The 19,065-nt window shown below is 33.3% G+C and overlaps 3 protein-coding genes across 5 annotated transcripts; 1 reads left to right on the top strand and 2 right to left on the bottom strand.

Annotated features, from left to right (window-relative positions):
* Nucleotides 1–836: 836 nt before the first annotated feature.
* LOC125069359 (meiotic recombination protein DMC1/LIM15 homolog) lies at nt 837–5,417 on the bottom strand. Its single transcript, XM_047678833.1, has 5 exons — nt 5,095–5,417; nt 4,820–4,987; nt 4,603–4,705; nt 2,158–2,325; nt 837–1,094 (listed from the first exon to the last, which is right to left on the bottom strand). The coding sequence occupies exons 1-5, from the start codon at nt 5,415–5,417 to the stop codon at nt 837–839; spliced, it is 1,020 nt and encodes a 339-aa protein (XP_047534789.1).
* Nucleotides 5,418–5,828: 411 nt separating this feature from the next.
* LOC125069127 (zinc finger CCCH domain-containing protein 18) lies at nt 5,829–14,585 on the top strand. Of its 3 annotated transcripts, none has more exons than XM_047678505.1 (16): nt 5,829–5,940; nt 6,655–7,446; nt 7,687–7,865; nt 8,876–8,998; nt 9,091–9,229; nt 10,016–10,166; nt 10,287–10,434; nt 10,559–10,740; nt 11,333–11,498; nt 11,580–11,806; nt 12,377–12,457; nt 12,781–12,934; nt 13,157–13,244; nt 13,354–13,471; nt 14,065–14,144; nt 14,220–14,585. In XM_047678505.1, exons 2-16 carry the CDS (start codon nt 6,657–6,659, stop codon nt 14,360–14,362), a joined length of 2,769 nt encoding a protein of 922 aa, XP_047534461.1. In that variant the 5' UTR covers nt 5,829–5,940; nt 6,655–6,656; the 3' UTR covers nt 14,363–14,585. The 3 variants fall into 3 exon arrangements, with proteins under 3 accessions (XP_047534461.1, XP_047534459.1, XP_047534462.1); XM_047678503.1 differs by having other exon boundaries at nt 5,836–6,223; XM_047678506.1 differs by having other exon boundaries at nt 5,836–6,223; nt 12,392–12,457.
* Nucleotides 14,586–14,905: 320 nt separating this feature from the next.
* LOC125069128 (ribonucleases P/MRP protein subunit POP1) lies at nt 14,906–18,481 on the bottom strand. Its single transcript, XM_047678507.1, has 4 exons — nt 16,794–18,481; nt 16,351–16,712; nt 15,601–15,876; nt 14,906–15,209 (listed from the first exon to the last, which is right to left on the bottom strand). The coding sequence occupies exons 1-4, from the start codon at nt 18,208–18,210 to the stop codon at nt 14,910–14,912; spliced, it is 2,355 nt and encodes a 784-aa protein (XP_047534463.1). The 5' UTR covers nt 18,211–18,481; the 3' UTR covers nt 14,906–14,909.
* Nucleotides 18,482–19,065: the final 584 nt, after the last annotated feature.

Genomic DNA, 19,065 nt, shown 5'->3' on the forward strand with positions numbered 1-19,065 from the left:
TTTTATTAATGGTTGGACTTTGTTTTAATGTTCTTCGCGCGAGCGACTCCAAAGCAACGGGTTATAAAGTTATCGGAATAAGTCTTAAATTGACAGGTCAATAACTTTAGTGTAGTATTGGATGAAATTACATAAATTAATAGAAACTATATGTACAGAGATATTTATAAATATATAAAATTATTATAATATATTATTATATAATTACATATGTATATTGTAAATTAAAGGAAAATTATACTATTTTTAATAAAACAGGGTAAATTCCCTTTAATTATTAATTACCTAATAAAATAATTATGAACATATTGTTGTACCTATCTATATAATTATCTGAATCACAAACCAATCATAATCTATAGGAGTACTATAAGTTGTTGCAATTATAATATTCCTCGGTCTTTCCTTATCCATTGAACAATTGAAACGTTTTAGGATATTAGAAAATTAATTTGATAAACGAGGACAATAATTGATTTATTATTATATCCTGGGTAAATAATTTAATATTAATTTTCTATTTTGCGGTTAAGTATCGTTATTTTATTTTCTAATTTGGTTATAGATTTATTACTAAGTAGTTTAAATATATATGTAATTAGAAGAAGAGCGTAAATATTCGGCTTAGTGACCTTAACAGGTACCTGATGTTATATAGACTCAAAACCACTAATGATATGAGCCATGAGGCAGTAGAATAGCGGAGTAGGAGATACTTTACCAAATGGAACAGAAATATGTGTTACGTATATTGTATATATATATATATATATATTGGGTCCAGTATAATAGTAAAGGAGTAAATAACTAGGTAACTTTTGTATCAAATAGATTTATTAATCTTTAGCATCTGCGATACCACCATTAGTAATAGCAAAGGTAGCTTCGCTTTCAGGCAAGTCTGGTGAATCGTAAATTTTCGCTATACGATTTTCTCCACGTCCTTTTCTAAGATATATTCTTGTCGTGGAAGCATGAGCGAGAATATTCCCACCGATTGGTTTTTTTGGATCGGCTTGAAAAGATAACGTGGCTCCTGGGTCTGCAGTCATTTGATTAGTTATAAAAACTGCAACGTTGTACTCCTCTGATATCTATAAAATACGAGAGTAAAATTTTAAATATGTATGTCAAAATATATTTTATTCTGATTACAATATTTCATAAAGGAAAGACTAACGCCTTCTTGCCATTAATAATATATATGAATTTCAATCTACAAATCATGGATTTACATCATTAAATTGTTTTTTGTTTTTAAGAAAACTATTTTAATAACGTCCTAGCATTGACCTATGGATGCTTAAATATTTCGATAAAGAATTTTATTTCTGACCAATTAATTTGTCTTATCTGAAGTGGCGAAACATACGATAATTTGACCATGGTATACCCGGATGCTGTTTATCTATTCACCCAGTGAACTTGCATTTCGTACAACAGAGAAAACCTATTCTATCCTACACGAGAACAATGTACATATTTTGTTTCAACTAAGAATAATTACAGTAGGTAGGTACGTTCCAATATTTTATCTTGTGTTGGTAATTTATATTCATCACGTACAAATTGTTTTCATAATTTTTTTAGCCGTTTTCTAACAATATTATGTTCAGAGGTTAAAAAACGTGAATCAAAACCAATGATTGCGGGTGTAAACCAAGGCAAGCACCACTGAATTTTAACGTTCTTAATTTTTGTTTCATCTTATATTGTGGTGAGGAAATTACATCTGTCGACATGAAAATCTGTCACATAATGGGTCATTTGCACTTTACTGATAACAATTTTTTTTACTTGAAAAATTTTATTAAACTGCTGGTCTAAAATGACAACGATTATTGGAACTATATTATAGGTATAAGACAGGTCTGTGAGTAATTAGGTACATAACCAGATCTGGAAATGGATGCCCATGTTTTAGTAGATAGTCTTGCTAAGATGACTTTCCATGGCAATCAACGTTTTTCCTAGCAGACTTAAAGACTGCCTCTCATTTGTTCCAGTCTTGCCTAACATGCCCTTAAGTTTGAATATACGACTTATTAACATTGATGGAACTTCTAGTAGGTATATAAATATTATTGTCAAAATATCGGTAATGTTATCGATGAGAATAAAAAAGCTATCATAATGAAAATATGAAATTAAACACACCTTTTGTAATCTTGATAAAACTTGTGCTAGCTTTTGCTGTCGATCAGCTAGTTCACCGCGTCCAGAGAAGTCAACCCGGAATAATGCCATGACTGAATCTATTATTAATAGTTTGAATACACCAGCTTCTTCATGAAACTTCGCGGCAACGAAATCAAGCAGTTCAGCCTGACCACCAATTTTTATTAGAAAAAATGATACTATTTACAAACACAATTTAGGATGACCAATTAATTTTTCTTTGTACATATATTGAAATTTAAATGATTGCTAATTGTTTTGGTGTATGTATAAAGAGTCACAGTCGTGTATGAATTTTCATTATCTTTTGATTTATTATTTTCAACTCTTTTATAATTCATAACTCCAAAAAAAAACCGCATTTCATCAAAATCTATAAAATAGGCACCAATTTTTAAATAACATTTCCTTGCAATTGTTTAACAATTTCAGCTTAAACAATATGGTACCGTATATCCTAATTATTAGAAGGTCAATAAAAAGAAAATCGCTTAAAGAAGTTGCGGTGGAATAGTTTTTGGTACTCATTCGCCATTCTTTCTGTACTAATAAAAATACATATAATAAAATGAAATAAGTATGTTTTCAATATTTTTTCATTTTTGTTAATACTCCTACTTTTCAAGCCCTAAAACAACCGCTTTTTTATCACAAAATTCCTTAAAGCATAACATAAGTATATTATATAATATAAGTAAGAGTATAGATAAAAATACAAATCCCAGACCCGTTTTAAAATTGTATAATATTAAATGATATGATAAACATTGATAAAGATGGTACTATATTAAGATTAACTTTAAATCACCACTACGCAGAACACACCTCATTTGATACTGATATAGAAATAGCATCAAAGTACTGAAGTGTTTTGAAGTGTTTTTTTTTTACTATAATTATTAATACCAATGAATCAACTGATAAGTATGAGTTTTATTTGATAATAACCACACGACAGACTTGATTATTACTAAGTATATTATAATCTGTTATAAATTAACAGCCTGTAAATTTCCCACTGCTTGGCTAAGGCCTCCTCTCCCTTTGAGGAGAAGGTTTGGAGCATATTCCACCACGCTGCTCCATGCGGGTTGGTGGATACACATGTGGCAGAATTTCGTTGAAATTAGACACATGCAGGTTTCCTCACGATATTTTCCTCCCCCGCCGAGCACGAGATGTATTTTAAACACAATTTAAGCACATGAAAATTCAGTGGTGCTTGCCTGGGTTCGAACCCGCAATAATCGGTTAAGATGCGCGCGTTCTAACCACTAAGCTATCTCAGCTTATATAATCTATTATAAATAGATACTATTTATTTTTCAAATTTACGACGGAAAATTCATTTATTGCACATTTCCCCTATAGTCGGATTGTACTTATTTGTAATTCCTGACCGAGTGCCAGAGTAGGTCTCTACTACTTACTAATAACAAACATTTGCTTAGATTAGATTAGATTTTTAATTAGATATCCCATAACTGTGACGTGTCGACGGATATCTGTATACCTACTTAGTCAAACTGCAATTGATATACCTAATTAGTCAAAAATGAACGTAATCATTACATAGTATAAAACAAAGTCGCTTACCGCTGTCTGTCCCTATGTACGCTTAGATCTTTAAAATTACACAACGGATTTTGATGCGGTTTTTTTTTTAATATATTACAGATTTAAAACGCAGTTACGTAGCGGTTTGTATTGTCTAACGACTGAAAAACTGTGAACGTTGACATTCTGTAGTCTATTTAGTGGCAGCATTGCACCCGTGTGAAGCCGGGGCGGGTCGCTAGTAATTAATACAAAATACCTCTAATTTATTAACAATATAATTTCACATAAATAAATTGTTAACTAATTAAAATAGATAAAATAATATTGATATAAATAATAAAATAGTAATAATATTTTATAAAAACCGATATCTGCCTAGATAAAATTATCGATATCTTCCCAACAAAATAATACAACCACGACCATGACCATCCCCATGATCCGAACGAATATGTAATTAGCGATTGGATCACGGTTACCGTTAGTTAAAAATGCTAACTGCAATTAGGCGCGGATCCAATTTTTAAATGAAGCTATTAACGAAGGTCAACTATCCAACCGAATTTTTAAATCAGTGTAAGTCTGAATGGTACATATGGTCTCTTTATCTAAAATATAGCTAGATGAAATAAGTACTTCTTTAAAACATAAATGTTTATTTTTTTTAATATTTTTTTTTTTTTCGACGAGGGAACAGGCATGGTCCCTAAAGTATCCATAGGATCCTGTGGATTATTCATTGATTGCCGACATCAGTAAATTAAAATTTTAATTATTTTATTAGGCCAGGATTAAATCAAATTTATAAAAGATCACCTTATTTATAGCGTCAAAACTAGAAACATAAGTTTTTAATTAATTTACCTGATGTTCAGAAGTATAAGCTCTTGCATAAAGAACGTTGTCTAGGACGGCGTTTTGCTCTAAGTTAAATCTATCTGCAATAGGCCTTAATCTGTCTGGTCGACTGTGACACTAAGGGCATCATCATATAATTTTACTAAATACATAAAGTGCAGGTACGTTGCTAAGTCAATAATACAGACATATTAAGATAAAGGGATACTTAAAAAAAGGATACAATGTGTGCTCAGTGTCAAGAAACATAACCTTGCCACCGCTGTAGCCTGACGAATTAGGCATTTGTGTTGTAACGCATAAAGTGTGAGATAACTGCGTTTTGCCTGTACGAAACTCGCCGAACACCTCAGTAATCGCCATTGACTCTATTCCACCAGCAAGAAGTTTACTACCATAAAATATTTCAATATAATGCTTAGTTATTAGTTATTATTGTTAACATAGCCTGAATACGTGTTAGTCTCTATTGTTAAAATAAATATATTTTTTACTTACTCTAATTCATTACTTCCAGTGTTGATCTTAAAAACATGTTTTCTCCGATCGCTTACTTCTAAGGCAGTCATAAAACCTAAGGATATTACTTTTAAACAAGCTTCTTTAATTTTTTCTACTTTAGTTTCAGAAAAACCTTTAATGTTACATAGTTTTTTTTTCGTGGACATCTGAATTCCCTTAATAGTGCAAATACCGGCTCCCTTTAACTTTTTAATATCTGCAACGTTAATTCCATGTTTTTGTAATATATCTACATCTTGAAAAAAACTTTCTTCTTCTTCGTTTTCGGAAATATTATCGTCCAAAGCTTGATCTATCATGACTTAATTATAATTACGATGTCATGCAAGATCAAATAAAAATTATTTTATAATTGCCGCGAAAATTTTATTCGCTTTTATTTTTTATGTATGTAAGCAAAAATGATAGCCCCTTCAGCCTAATTATGTAAAAGATTATAATTATGTTATACCATGTCTGTGTTATGAGATGTTTGGGAAATATTTTTAATCGTGTTTATTATTTTTTGCTTACCACAAAATTAAAATGGTTTTATTTCTTTTTAAATAAATGTGAATTTTATTATAGCTTTACATAAACATTTTTATTATTGTATTCTCTTTTCTTTTTATTATAACAACTGTTAATAGAATAATATTTTTAATCTAGACCGTTTCTTTGACTTTGAGTTTTGACTACTGTGACGTTTAATATTTTTTGTCTATGAATGAATTTAATTTCTGCGATGCGATGAAAAGGCTTGTTGCGGCGCAAATTGAAGATTATTATATTGTATCTTTTTAAATACTTCAAGAATTTACCGTCTTATTCATCTCAGTTAAGGTAAGGGCGTAAGTTAACCCTACGGAACTTATGAAAAAGTGATTATTTATTATGTTCATATTATATATTTCCTCCTGTATCACAGCCATGTTGAAGTAGTGTTGATTTTACTAAGTTTCCGTCGGTTTTATCGTTTAATAGAAAGTTAAAAGTTTATTCAAGTTCACAAGTATGTGACAGACCCAAGTTTAGTTGTGTTGTGAATATAAAGTTGAAAAGTCTTAACAAAATGAAAAGTGTTATAAAGTGCTACCAATTCTGGCGTCGAGGCGTCATCTTGAAGGTAAGGCTGGATGTGTCTTCAATATACATCAGAACGTAGTTCTAACAAACCAATTTTTTCATATCAAGAATAGTGAAACTCATACAAGGTTTATAATGGATTTCGTAATATAACTATTTGACAATAAATTATGGGCTGTTTGATTTTCTTTTCTTGAAACAGCAGACAGGATATTAATTTTAAATTACGTTATAAAAACATGTGCGTCCTTTTATTTATATTGTTTTTCAGTGAGTAGTATATTTGAATCTTTTTTTAAATATATTTTTTTTGCTGTATTTTATTGTGTATTCCAAGTGTTAATCAATATATTTTTGTTAAACATTGAATTGGCATTTTTGAGCATAATAATCTAACATAAATAAAAAGCTTAATGGGATGGGCTTTTTATCTCCTTAATAATTCCATAGAATATTAACATCTATTTTCAGGAATGGATTCAGAAGATTCTCGAGATGCTACTAGAGATGTACGATCATCGTCAAGCAGTAGTAGCTCCACTTCTAGAAGTCGTAGAAGTTCATCATCAGACAGTTCTAAAAAAGACCCAAAATCTCCTCCCCGTTCTCCTACCTCACCTAGGTCTAATGGACCACGTTCTCCTTCACCAGAAAGTCATTCACAACTGTCTCAGAGATCTGCTTCTATGGGTAAACAACCACATTCACCAGATAACTTGAGTGGTGCACATTCAGATATAAATTCACCGGAAAATTCTTTGCCAGCTTCACCAATTGGCCCTAAGTCTCCAGATCCACCAAAATCACCAAGTGATGTTGCTTCAAACATTGGTTCTCCAGAACAACATGAGCATTATTCATCTGCCCCTCCATCCGCGGGGGAAGGTCCAAAAACACCTCAGAGTCCTGGAAGCTCTGTTAAATCTAGACCTGTTACACCCACAAACAGGTCCGAACCAATGTCTCCTGATTCTGCATCACAGGCGACATCACCACCTTCCAGAAATCTAGAACCACGTTCTCCTACTTCAAGTCCATCACCAGACAGAGCATCATCTCAGTCTTCCCCTCCCAGATCCCCAATTAAGAAAAATGAATGGAGCCCAAAAGAAAAATGGAGAAGACACACAAAGGCTGAACAAAAAATGGTTGCTGCACCACGAAACCGAAGTAGGTCAGAATCAAGTCAATCAAGCAGAAGTTCAACTACATACAACAAAAGAACTAATTCTAAGGATCCTGTTACTGAAGCTATATCTGATGGTAATTTTTTTGATTTTTCTATAAAATTAATGTATTTCTCCTGGCCTAACTTTTATTAAGGTTTCTGTAAGAAATTATTGATTTTTTCATAAAACACAAATAATTTATCGAATCAAGCTATGATTATTTGATTTATTTCACAAGTTTTTCCAGTAAAATAAAGTAATTAAAAAACCAACCTATACCTATTTTTATGTAAGTATAAATCCATTCAAAGGAATTATAAAAAAATATTTTCAGGGGAAATGGAATCAGATCAAGAAGATGGCAAGTCTAGAAGCAAGTCAAGAAGCAAGTCAAGAAGCAAATCAGTGACAAGTGACAAACAAGATAAAGATCACAACATAAGTCATGAAGACTTGTCAGATGTTTCTGATGTAGATTCAATAGGACCCGATGATATGGAAAAAGAAACAAAGGTTGGTACAAATTTAATGAATTTTTAATATGCATACTATTCCTGATAACCGTTTCAGTATATATTTTTATCAGATTGGTGTGATCACATTTGAGATTAAAGGTTCTAAGATATGTAAAAAATATTTGATTTCAAGAATTATTAAAGAGCATTGATAGGTTTTGCAATATTTATTAAGCATCTGTTTCTTTTCCAGTATTTAATAGTCTGGAGAATGATTTTTTCCTCATTTGTATAAATAATTATTTATCATAATATAAGTGTATATTTTAATATCTCCTTAAAGATTTAATAGATCAAAATTATTTAGTCAGAGTCATATTCATTAATTAAAAAATATCCTGAAATGTAAATACATAATGTATTTATTTTCTTAATTATTTATTGGTATACAATTACATTGTTTTCATACCATAAAAGTTTTAATTCAAGCACTAAGTATATGATTTTGATATGACCAATTATGCACATAATAATAATCTTTTATATAATATTTTTATGTAAAAATATCCTTTTTATATTACAAACTATATTAATAAAGCTTTATTTTTTTCCACACAAGTTACATAATAGAGACTAGGAACAATTTATTTAAGAATCTACTTAATACTATATATATATGTATATCAAAAAACAAAAAAGCAATAGTACAAATTATACAATAGTATAAATATTATATTTTTACATAATTTGTGGGTAAAAGCATGGATAGCCAATTTCTACCGGCTGTATTTACTATTACACCTGCCCAACAGGTACTAGGTCGGCCTCACTATTTTTAATCTTATAAAACCATGCTAAACAAATAATGCAATCATTTGCATAAAAAGACAAAGTTATAAATGAATGTCAAAATAAATTGAGATTGATTTATTGAATTTGTGTTCATGACAAACATAATATATAGTTAATGTTAGATGTTTTCTTTGTGTCTAAAGAATAATATTATTGTCAAACTTACATCAAGTTACAAACTTTTGATAGTAATTCATATTTCTTTTTATTTTATAGATTAAATCAAAATCTCCATCACCCAATAAGAAAAAGGAAGTTGTCAATGGTAATGAAGCCACAAGCTCCCAATCATCCCCCAAGTCGGATAGTGGGAAAGGAGATGCCTATAAATTGGAAAAAGTAAGTGCTTACAAAAATATGTATAAAACCTTTTATATTCTTTATATACTTTGGTTACTGAATGTAGTTGTATTTACTTATGCTTTTAAAAGGTGCCCCAAGAAAAAACAAGTAATACTGAAGATGCTGAGGAGCAATTAGATTTTGAGGCAGAAGAGGGTGAATGTATTGAACCTGCAAAAACCAGAGATCAGTCGAATGGAGACATAGAAGCACAAGCCAGGGAGAAAGGTAAGTTTATTTCTATCTCACTCTGTTTCAAGTGTTTTGTTTTGTGTTATATTTAAATGTAATAATTACATATATTATATAATAATTTTATCATACATGTTTTGAAGCTTTGACAAAGTATAGTTGTGATTTATTTATAATTCAAAACTGTATACATATCATTACAGGACATGGTTGTCCTAATTCAATATTATATTATATATTATATTGTTAATAAACATGCTGTAGAACGTTTATTAACAATATTTAAAATAAGTCTCTACATTATATATGATATATTCCAAGTGGCTATAGTTGTGAGTTCACTCAGGCTGTAATAAAACAAATCTAACCTGTCGGCTATGATGTGTGTACGTAACATGCGGGTCAGTGGCAGTCAGTCGTGATGATTCCTGTTATAAGGTATTCAATTAAAAATGCAGATGTCAGATTCAGAGTCTTAAAAGAAAGACACAAAAATGTATTATTATTGTTGACAAGCTTATTTTGTTAAGAATAAACCAATTATTAAAAAGTAACAAAATGTTCTATGTCTAAATTTAATTGTCTTTGATTAGAAAAAGGAACTCTCTTATGGGATGGTAATCAGTTATTCAATATGACATCAAGCACTGAAACGGAATGTGGTTTTTGGAAAAAAAATTAAATTTGTATTTGCAGCAACTCATGTTAGCTAACTAGCCACTAGAAATCATATTTGTATGATGATAAAATATAACTAAATATTAATGTTTCTGTATTGTTATGTTCACAGTATTAACATTTAAAATAATAATGCCTTTGCAGAGGACGTGAAAGCCGGTAGACGGTCGCGTGGTTCCTCCCTCGAAGAGGGCGAGGTGTCCGATGAGGCGGAACGACGTCCCGAAGAGAACGAGCCAAGGCCCGTCTGCAGGTTCTTCTCGAGGGGAGCCTGCACCTGGGGCGTCAGTTGCAGGTACTCGTGGGAACTCGTTCGAGAGAACTGGCTTTTCTCGCACTATCACCTCTCAAAATAAAAATACATGTAACTATTCATTTTATTTTTTATAATCAGATTATACTAATTGCATTACAGATTCCTGCACCCGGGTGTAACGGACAAGGGCAACTACAACATGTTCGAGGTGATCCGCGGCGTGCCGCCCGGCGCCGCCTTCCCCGCGCCGCGCGACGCCGCGCCGCCCGAGTCCGCCTGGGAGCGCGGCCTGCGCACCGCCAAGGAGGTACTCTTACTGACCGATCTAAACGATCGTATTTAAAATGAAGCTGTTTAATCCATAAATATACATCTAGAATGACAACTACATCGATATATTCTATTCGAAATTAAAAACATGACCCTATCAGATGCTCCGAATAGCGAACAAGCGCAAGGAGCAAGACATGGACTTCGAGGAGAAGAAATTGCACCTGTCCGTGGGCGGGGTGGTCCACGACCCGGACGCGGAGCTGGCGTACGCGGCCGCCGCCGTGGGCGCGTCGCCGCCGCACGACCTGCCGCCCGCGCACCGCGACCCCGACGTCTACAGGTACGGAACGCACTGACTTCGATATGGGAAACTGTAATTCCATCATTCTTTTCAGTCTCAAATGACTTTAATTTTAGAAAATATGTGACGTAGTGGAAATAGGGGAACCAAAATCTATAGTCTACTCCAATCACAACAGGACTAAACCCAAATAAACAACATGAAATCATTGGTCGAGAGCATGAATAAAGTATGATATTCATTATGAATTTTCGAAAAAATTGCGTATTGGACATCAATGAATTTGCTATCGGAACTTTGGAAAAAGATATATTAGTCCAGAAGTAGTGCACAATATAGCTAAGGTATTAGCAAATCGCGTGACATATCTTTTTATCTTTTGTTCAGACCAATGGCTTAAAAACTTTGTTAACGGAGTTCACTGTGTTCGTGTGCATGCCATGGCAATGCGTTCATGCGCGACTGACATAGCCAAGTTATGAAAGGTTTCTCAAATGTAAGAGTTTTTGGATAAATTGGTTAGCTTCTGGACTTCCAAATTCTATCTTCAAAAGCGCCAAACTTACCATACGATCTTTGGTTTCACATGAATTTGACTCAGATGTTATTGTAAAATTATTTTTATTTGAAGGCAATACGGCATGATGTATCGTGGCGGTCGATTCCCCCGTCCACCCGTGGACGAGCGCGAACGATACTACGAGCGCGAACGTGGTTTCGAGCGCGAACGGCCTTTTGAGCGTCCACCTTACTACGATGAGCCCATGCCTGCTCCAGAAGAATTGCCGTACCACAAGGTATCACATACAATAAATTCATAAAAACATCGCATAGGCATCATCATAAACACTACTTTAAAAAAATATTATTCGCTACAGCGTCGCGTCCGTTCGTCTCGTGAAGTCATAGTACAGCGCGCGGAAATAGAGCGGCGGGAGAGTCGCGAAGTTCGAGAAGGGCGAGAGGTCCGCGGTCGGGAAGGACGAGAGGGTCGAGAGGGGCGCGACGGACGCGGAGATGAGTGGGCCGACCCTTGGATGCGCGCCGAACCCGCAGCCAGGAAAAGAAAACCTCCATCTTCAGAGGATTCCTACTCGTCGTCCAGGTATGTGCTTTGAGCGCTTGAAATTTTAGTAGAACTTGAAATCCTAATTTTAAGATGAAACTCGTGTCAGTGATGATGCGCTTTCAGCACTGTATTATGTAGTGGAAAGTAAAGTAAGGAAGTTAAAAATTTAGAGACTACTACTATACAAATACCGTTAAATTTATATAATAAATTATTTTATGAAACAATCAATCTACAAAGCATAAATATTATAATTATTACACCTATCGTTCATACAGTAACAGACTAACAGACAATATTATTATAATGAAAAAAAATATTAATTATATTATTCTTATCCGCTTCCTCCCCACTATTTTCCCGGCTGGGTTATGCTTTCATAACTAATGTCGTGGTGTTTTGGACCTCACTTACGATTCTCATTTCTTCGTTAACTTCTGCATGAACACTCACTGGAATTTGCTGCTGGTTGTGAATGTGCGTGTATGCGATATAATTGTGTGTGTGTACGCGACTACGAACATGCGTGTGTCCGTATGCACCTGTTTGTTTGCACGTGTGTGTGTTTCTCCACCTACCCGCCCTGGCTTCCTTTTGAGCCCACAGCTCTTCAAATTCCAGTTCGCGTAGTTCAGGCAGCCCTGGGGTGAGGCGTAAAAGAAGAGCATCGTCATCTTCACGACAAAGGTGAATAATATGATATATATATGACTTGCATGATTATCTAATTGATTTAATGTTGTGTGGCTTGTATGTATGTAATATTTGGCCTTTTTTGATTATATATAAGCATATTCTTATATAAAAAAAATTGAATGTTTTTATTGAAAAGATAAGAATACCAGTTATATTAATACAATTGAATTTGTGTGTTATTGCATTTTATTAAGATAACTAGACAAATTCGGTCCGATATCTCATTTAATGGAATGAGTCCTATCTATTAAGGAAACCATGTTAATAAATTAGATATTACATTCCTCACTATTTGAAACCGTTCCTATGTCCAGGCTGTCACCATCGGTAATAGTTCGCGAGCGGCGGCTGGCGTCGGCGCGAGCCACGGCCATGAACCCGCCCGCGCCGCGCCGCCGGGCGGCCTCGCCCGCCGCCGCGCGACAGCTCGCCGCCAACCCGCCGCCGCCCGCGCCGCACCGACACAAGGTGAGCACACTCGCACTACGCCACGTGCACAGGTATCAAAGTGAAGTTATAATTTGTTACTTCATGAGACATCGCAAGTGACCGTACTAGGTCCTACCATTTTGGGAAACAGCAAAGGTTGAAAATTGTAGTGCAAAAGATTTAATCAAATAATATTCATTTTAAAAATCATGGAAGCAGTATCATGTTAATTTTAACAATTATTTTCTAATAAATTTGCAGGAGGAAATGGATCCCTATGGTCGAAATAAACCTGCAAGTCGCAATAGAAATAGAAAAAAATATTCCAGATCATCATCATCGGGTTCAGGTAAATTTAAATTATTATAATTACAACAATGTTTATACAGAGTTCATAAAAACTTATTTCTTGGTGTATGTCCAAAAGGTTTAATTATTGCATGAAATATATTTTTTAGAATCATCATCTTCATCCAGCGAGTCCGAGAGCGAGTCGCGTTCGTCTTCTTCGTCAGGCAGTTCCGGCGCACGACGAGCTCGACATGCGCGTCTACTTAACGCGGCTGCTAGGCCGAGGTATGCTTCATAACGGCGTTGTAGCCACTAAATTTTTTTTTAATGGCATTGGTTAGCGGACGTGCATAGGGGCCACCTGGTGGTAAGTGTTAACCATTTCTTACATCAGCCATGCGCCACCAACCATAGGAACTAAGTTGTTATGTCCCTTGTGCCTGTGATTACACTGGCTCACTCACCCTTCTAATCGGAACACAACAATACAGAGTAGTGTTATTTGGCAGTAGAATATCTGATGAGTGGGTGGTACCTACCCAGATGGGCTTGCACCAAGTAAATAATTTCAAACAACAAATGTGAAGTATTTTTTAGTTATAATCAGTTAATTTTATACATGTTTGTATTTATATATTTTTATAATTATGTATGTATAATAAAATTACATTTATTTAAATAAATTTATGTGAACTCCTGTACACCTCATCACCGCAACTTCAACTACTAGTGCTCCACCCAAAGATTTCTAATTAAGCAATAAGACCGGCTTTTGTACATACATCTGTAACATGTATCTCTGTTTATTATTTTTAATATTTTTTGGTGTACAATATGGCATATTTGTTTTTGATTTTTGACATTTTTTATATTAACAGATTAAATGCAAAGTCAAATTCTGGCTTAGTACCCGCAGCTTCAGCTGTCACTAGTAAAAAAGAAGTCTCAAGCGACAAAGGTATAATTTATTTCAAATTCTTCATAGCATACTTTTAGTAAACATAAAATATTAATATTCTGTTTATTCGTTTAGAAATAGTAGGTAAGAAGAGAGGAGCAACTTCACCCGTGAGCGGGGCAGCACCGACGAAGAAATCTGTTTCCAGAAGAGAAGAACTCTTAAAACAATTGAAAGCTGTTGAGGATGCAATCGCTAGAAAGAGGTCGAAGATATAGGAGTACGAGAAACGCTGGTATAGCAGAACTCACAGAGAGTAGTTGAAATACTACTAAGTGTGTACCAGGGTTTTGAAAAAATCCGTGATTATAAAACAAGACCTATGTTGTTAACTGTTTTTGCTTGCAAATCAAACTGCAGCAATAAAAGTGTTATACTGGCAAATTGCGTTACGATGTTGTATTTCAAGCTTAGGCTTTAAGTAAATTAGCTTAAGTAATATTGAATTGTTTATGATTAATTCCTGTGTATGAACATTAAGATCATCTTTATTTTAATACCGACTTTAAGTATTTGTAAATTGGGTGTTAGCATCATACAAAGTGAATACTAAACCTAGGCCTTAGGTTTATAGATCTAATAATTTTGACATTTGTGAGCTAAAATAAACAAGAATTTTGTAAAAAAATGTAATTTAATTTTGTTGACTTATACATTCTCTAATAGTATAAAAAATAAGTTTGATTGAACTGTCCAATGATACTAGATTATTCTGGATATTATGATCCAGCACTCTTAATGTGAAAAGTAAAACCAACATAAAACTTAAGGATATTTTATTATATGAATATTTGCTAGCCTGTATTTTTTTGAAGTTGTGCATCTTACAAGAACTTTGTTCAAGTAATGGTCGTCAAGTTTCATGATTGCATTATAAGCTATATATCCAATTCCACGAATATTAGCTTCAGAAAAACTAAAAGCTCCTTGGGTCACATATCCCATGACTTCTCGAATACCCATATTGCGAATGGATTTTATATTTGAAGGAAGCCACAATTCCCTCATTGCTTTAACATACTCAGATGGTTCTGTTTTACTGTGTCTCTTAGTTTTTTGATTGATCTGAAAAATAAAATAAAAGTTATAAAATTAACCACTTCATAAGCAAATTTCATATTAGCTTTCATTTTACACTAACTTAGTTTTAAAAACCAATCAAATCAACTTATTTTTCAAGCAGAACCTATGAACGAAATTCCCTGACTTTTTTTTTACCATTTTTAGTAGTTGTACCTTTTCCAAATAATATGAATTTAAATTCGCTCATTATAAAAACATATGTTAATTGTTGTTGTTAACATACTAATATATTTTAATAAAAAGTAATTATTAAAATATATTTTTGTTTTAGTTTCTGTAGTAAGACAATTAAATAATTTCAAAATTATGAATTTCCTTATTAAAACTTGGTATGCATTTGAGTTTCCTAGAATGACAATAACAACCTACTTACTACAATTTGTTTTTTTCTCAATTTTATACGCTTTCTTCTCCTCTGTTTAAGTAATTTCTGTCGTTCCAACCTTTTTTGTTTTCGTAATTTTGTATTAGGATCTTCATGATGAGGCTCCATTAATTCTTCACTTGCACTAATATCTTTTACAAGTGGCAAGCAAATTGTTGAATATTTCGTTAAATTTCCTTTTCCTTGCATTTCTATATAAATAGGAACTAAACAAGCATCAGAATTTTCTATTTTAGGTACCTTCTTTTTGTTGTTTATGCAGTCCTGTAAAGAATAAAATAAGGTTGATTTATTACATTTGTGCTTTTACAAAACTTTATCCACTGAACATTGACATGAATCTATAATATCTTGTTTTATCAATCTATGGCTATGTATTACATATTAAATACTTATTTGATTTATATACACATTATGTTTTCCATAATTCATCTATTGATTTGTAACTTAAGTGTATCCAACACACTTTTAGATATAAAATATGTTTTTGCATACAACAAACAATAATTAGATCTGTATTAAAATTTTTCACTTCTGCCTGACATGCTATAATAATAGTTCAGACCCAAAAATTATGGTTAGCGAATTGGTAGGTATGCTTCAACAGCAATAAATATTTTTTGGATATTACGGTATGTTATAAGACAAATCATATGTATTCCCAGGTCATTTTAAGTAAATAGCACACCTAAAATACAAATGTGACATTGTATATAAAATTATTTATTTTAAATGTACCTGTAATGTATCTAACACTTTTTTATCACGCAGAACAAACATTTTTCCCTCAACATTGTTGCCCCAGTCTTTAAGCAATATTTTCCATGGGCAAATAAATGGATAGGGAACAGCAAGTTTCACAAAATTAACTCTTTTACTTGGTGGTCTCCTAAAATACTTTTCTTTTAATTCAGATTCAATTCTTATTTCTTCTAATCTTCCTGCTTCTGAGTCTGGTGGCAAATAGCACTGACCCATTTCAAATGCCAAATTTTCTGTTTCTCTTAATCCACCTGACCTTGCTCCAAACATTATTAGAGTAAGCCAAAAGGGAAGACCATACCCAGAAGGTATAATAATATCCCATCCACAGCCATAACCTAAAATGTGATAAAAATTTTAATTTACATTTTTAGATTTTTAATAAATATGTAATTAGTTTGAAGAAGCAAATCATGTACCAATTTTTTTGTGGTCTGAATTTTGTGATCCAGGTCTTTGTACCAAAATAATGGGTATACATTGTAGTGTTGGATCATCTTCATTGATTTCTCCTGGGACAAAATGTGTTTTAGTTACATGTTCAATAAATTTTGCATTAGTAATTTTTTGTTCTTTTATAATATCACATACAGATGTGTCCCACAATGGCGATGAGGATAAGTAGGGAGGCACATTAATTAATGTTTCAGCATCAATGCTTGTAATATAGTTGTTTTGAGCTTTTGTTCTCTTGGCAGGGCGACTCCATCGAGGGTCTTTTATAACTAAACCAATTATTAATCTTGGAGATAGTTGAGATGGTGAAGTCAAAGAACTAATTTGTTCCCAATATTCTTTTTTCTCTTTTAGTAACAAATTTACTTCTTTCTTCATTACATGCTGAATCCAATTATTAGATTGTACATTTTCTATGTTATCTACACATTTCAGTGACTGAACCAATACTGCATGACTTTTGGGTCCCGTCAAGCGAATTCTATTAAAAATTCCAGCCATTGGTTTAATACTAACATCAGAGTATTTTCTTGATATTTTTCTCCGTTTCGCAGTTAAATTTTCTTCACTATCTACATTTGATAAGTCTGTACTTGGTTTACTAACCAATTCAGTTAACACATTCTCTACTATTTTAGCTTGAGAGGGATGTACAAATAACCACATTTCCTTATAGCAATCATCAGAAGATATCCATAAAAAATCAATTTGACCAATAAAATCATATGGATAACAATTTGGTTTATATAAATTAATCGTGCCTTCTCTATTTCCATTAATATATGCTTTTGCACAAACTCCAAGTCCACAACTGTTGTCTGTGATATTACTGAATAAGTCCTTAATTGTGTCAACTGGTCCTTGTATTTGGATAGGAGTATAGTATGATATGTCTTGCATTAGACAATGAGCCGAGCTTGCCCGATAGCAGGCTCTAAATGCCTTATCACATGATCTGTAAGCTAAGCGGTGTCCCCAACGTTCTACCATATGAAACCTTTTAGCATGCCAGATATGTGTTTCTAACCAAATATTTCTTCTTTGTCGCCTGTTATATTCTTCTAACAAATTTGTTTTCCTTCGTCTATGTTTTCGAGAAGGCTTTCGCTTTTGTTGTCGAGATATTCCACTCTTTTTAAGTTGTTCCAATTGACTCTCTCGTAATCGTTTGGGTAAACGTTTGCAATTGTGGCTCATTACCCTTCGGCGCATGTGTACAGGTAAACTTTGAAATATGAGTTTCGTTTTACTTGGCCGTAGTATACTTTCAGTCATAGCAGCTATTTCTACACTTCTAGAAGCAGCAAATTTCAAACTATTTGCCGAATGTGGCAAATTTTCGGGTCCACCAAGAGCAGCATCAAATTCAGCCGACTCCATGTTGCAGCAGAAGAATTTTCTAAAACGTTTTTATTAAAAAATCTTAACTTGACTTAACACCTTTTTAGTTGTTTTGCTTTGAGGTTTATTTTAATCATATCTTTGAAGCATTTTATAACCTCAAATTGTTAAGACAAATTGTCAAGTTGAAAATGTCAGATCACAGATGTCCAAACGGGGACGTCAGACGCGATCGGATAGTCTGCCGATTATTTCTGACAAGCCAGCAAGCGTATATAGAATAAATAATCGAATGTCTATAGGCGGTGGTGACCACTTACCATCAGGTGGCCCATATGCTCGTCCGCCAACCAATGCCATAATACATTTTACAACTCAAATTCTACCTTTATAAAATATACATGAGTCAACCATGATATTCTAACGTGCTGATAATCAAAACCGGATTTAAAGCACTGGAGACCGAATTTGAGGCGTCAGGGCCTCTAGCAACAGAGAGATCCAATTAATATTTCACAAATTATTTGAACATTTTCCCTTCCGCCAGACTAGCTTGTCAATAATTTATTAACTAATTAATATCACTAATTTCATTATATCTAGATATCTACATTAAAATTGTTAACTTGTTGGAATTATGTGAATCTCTCTTGTGAAGGCCCCAGGGTAGCTGCCCTGGTTACCTTCCCCTATATCCGGTATCTAATTCATCTGGACCAAGGCGGATAAGGAAAATATCATGAGGAAACCTGCATGTGTCGAATTTGCTTTACATACAAACATTAAGAAACATGTATTACTACAAGTATTTAAAATCTTATATTAAGAAACATACCTATACCTACCTATATTTCATCAAATCTTTCATACAAGTATTCAATTAAAAGACTAATG

This window comes from Vanessa atalanta, chromosome 15 (assembly GCF_905147765.1).
Source record: "Vanessa atalanta chromosome 15, ilVanAtal1.2, whole genome shotgun sequence".
Classification (NCBI taxonomy): domain Eukaryota; kingdom Metazoa; phylum Arthropoda; class Insecta; order Lepidoptera; family Nymphalidae; genus Vanessa; species Vanessa atalanta.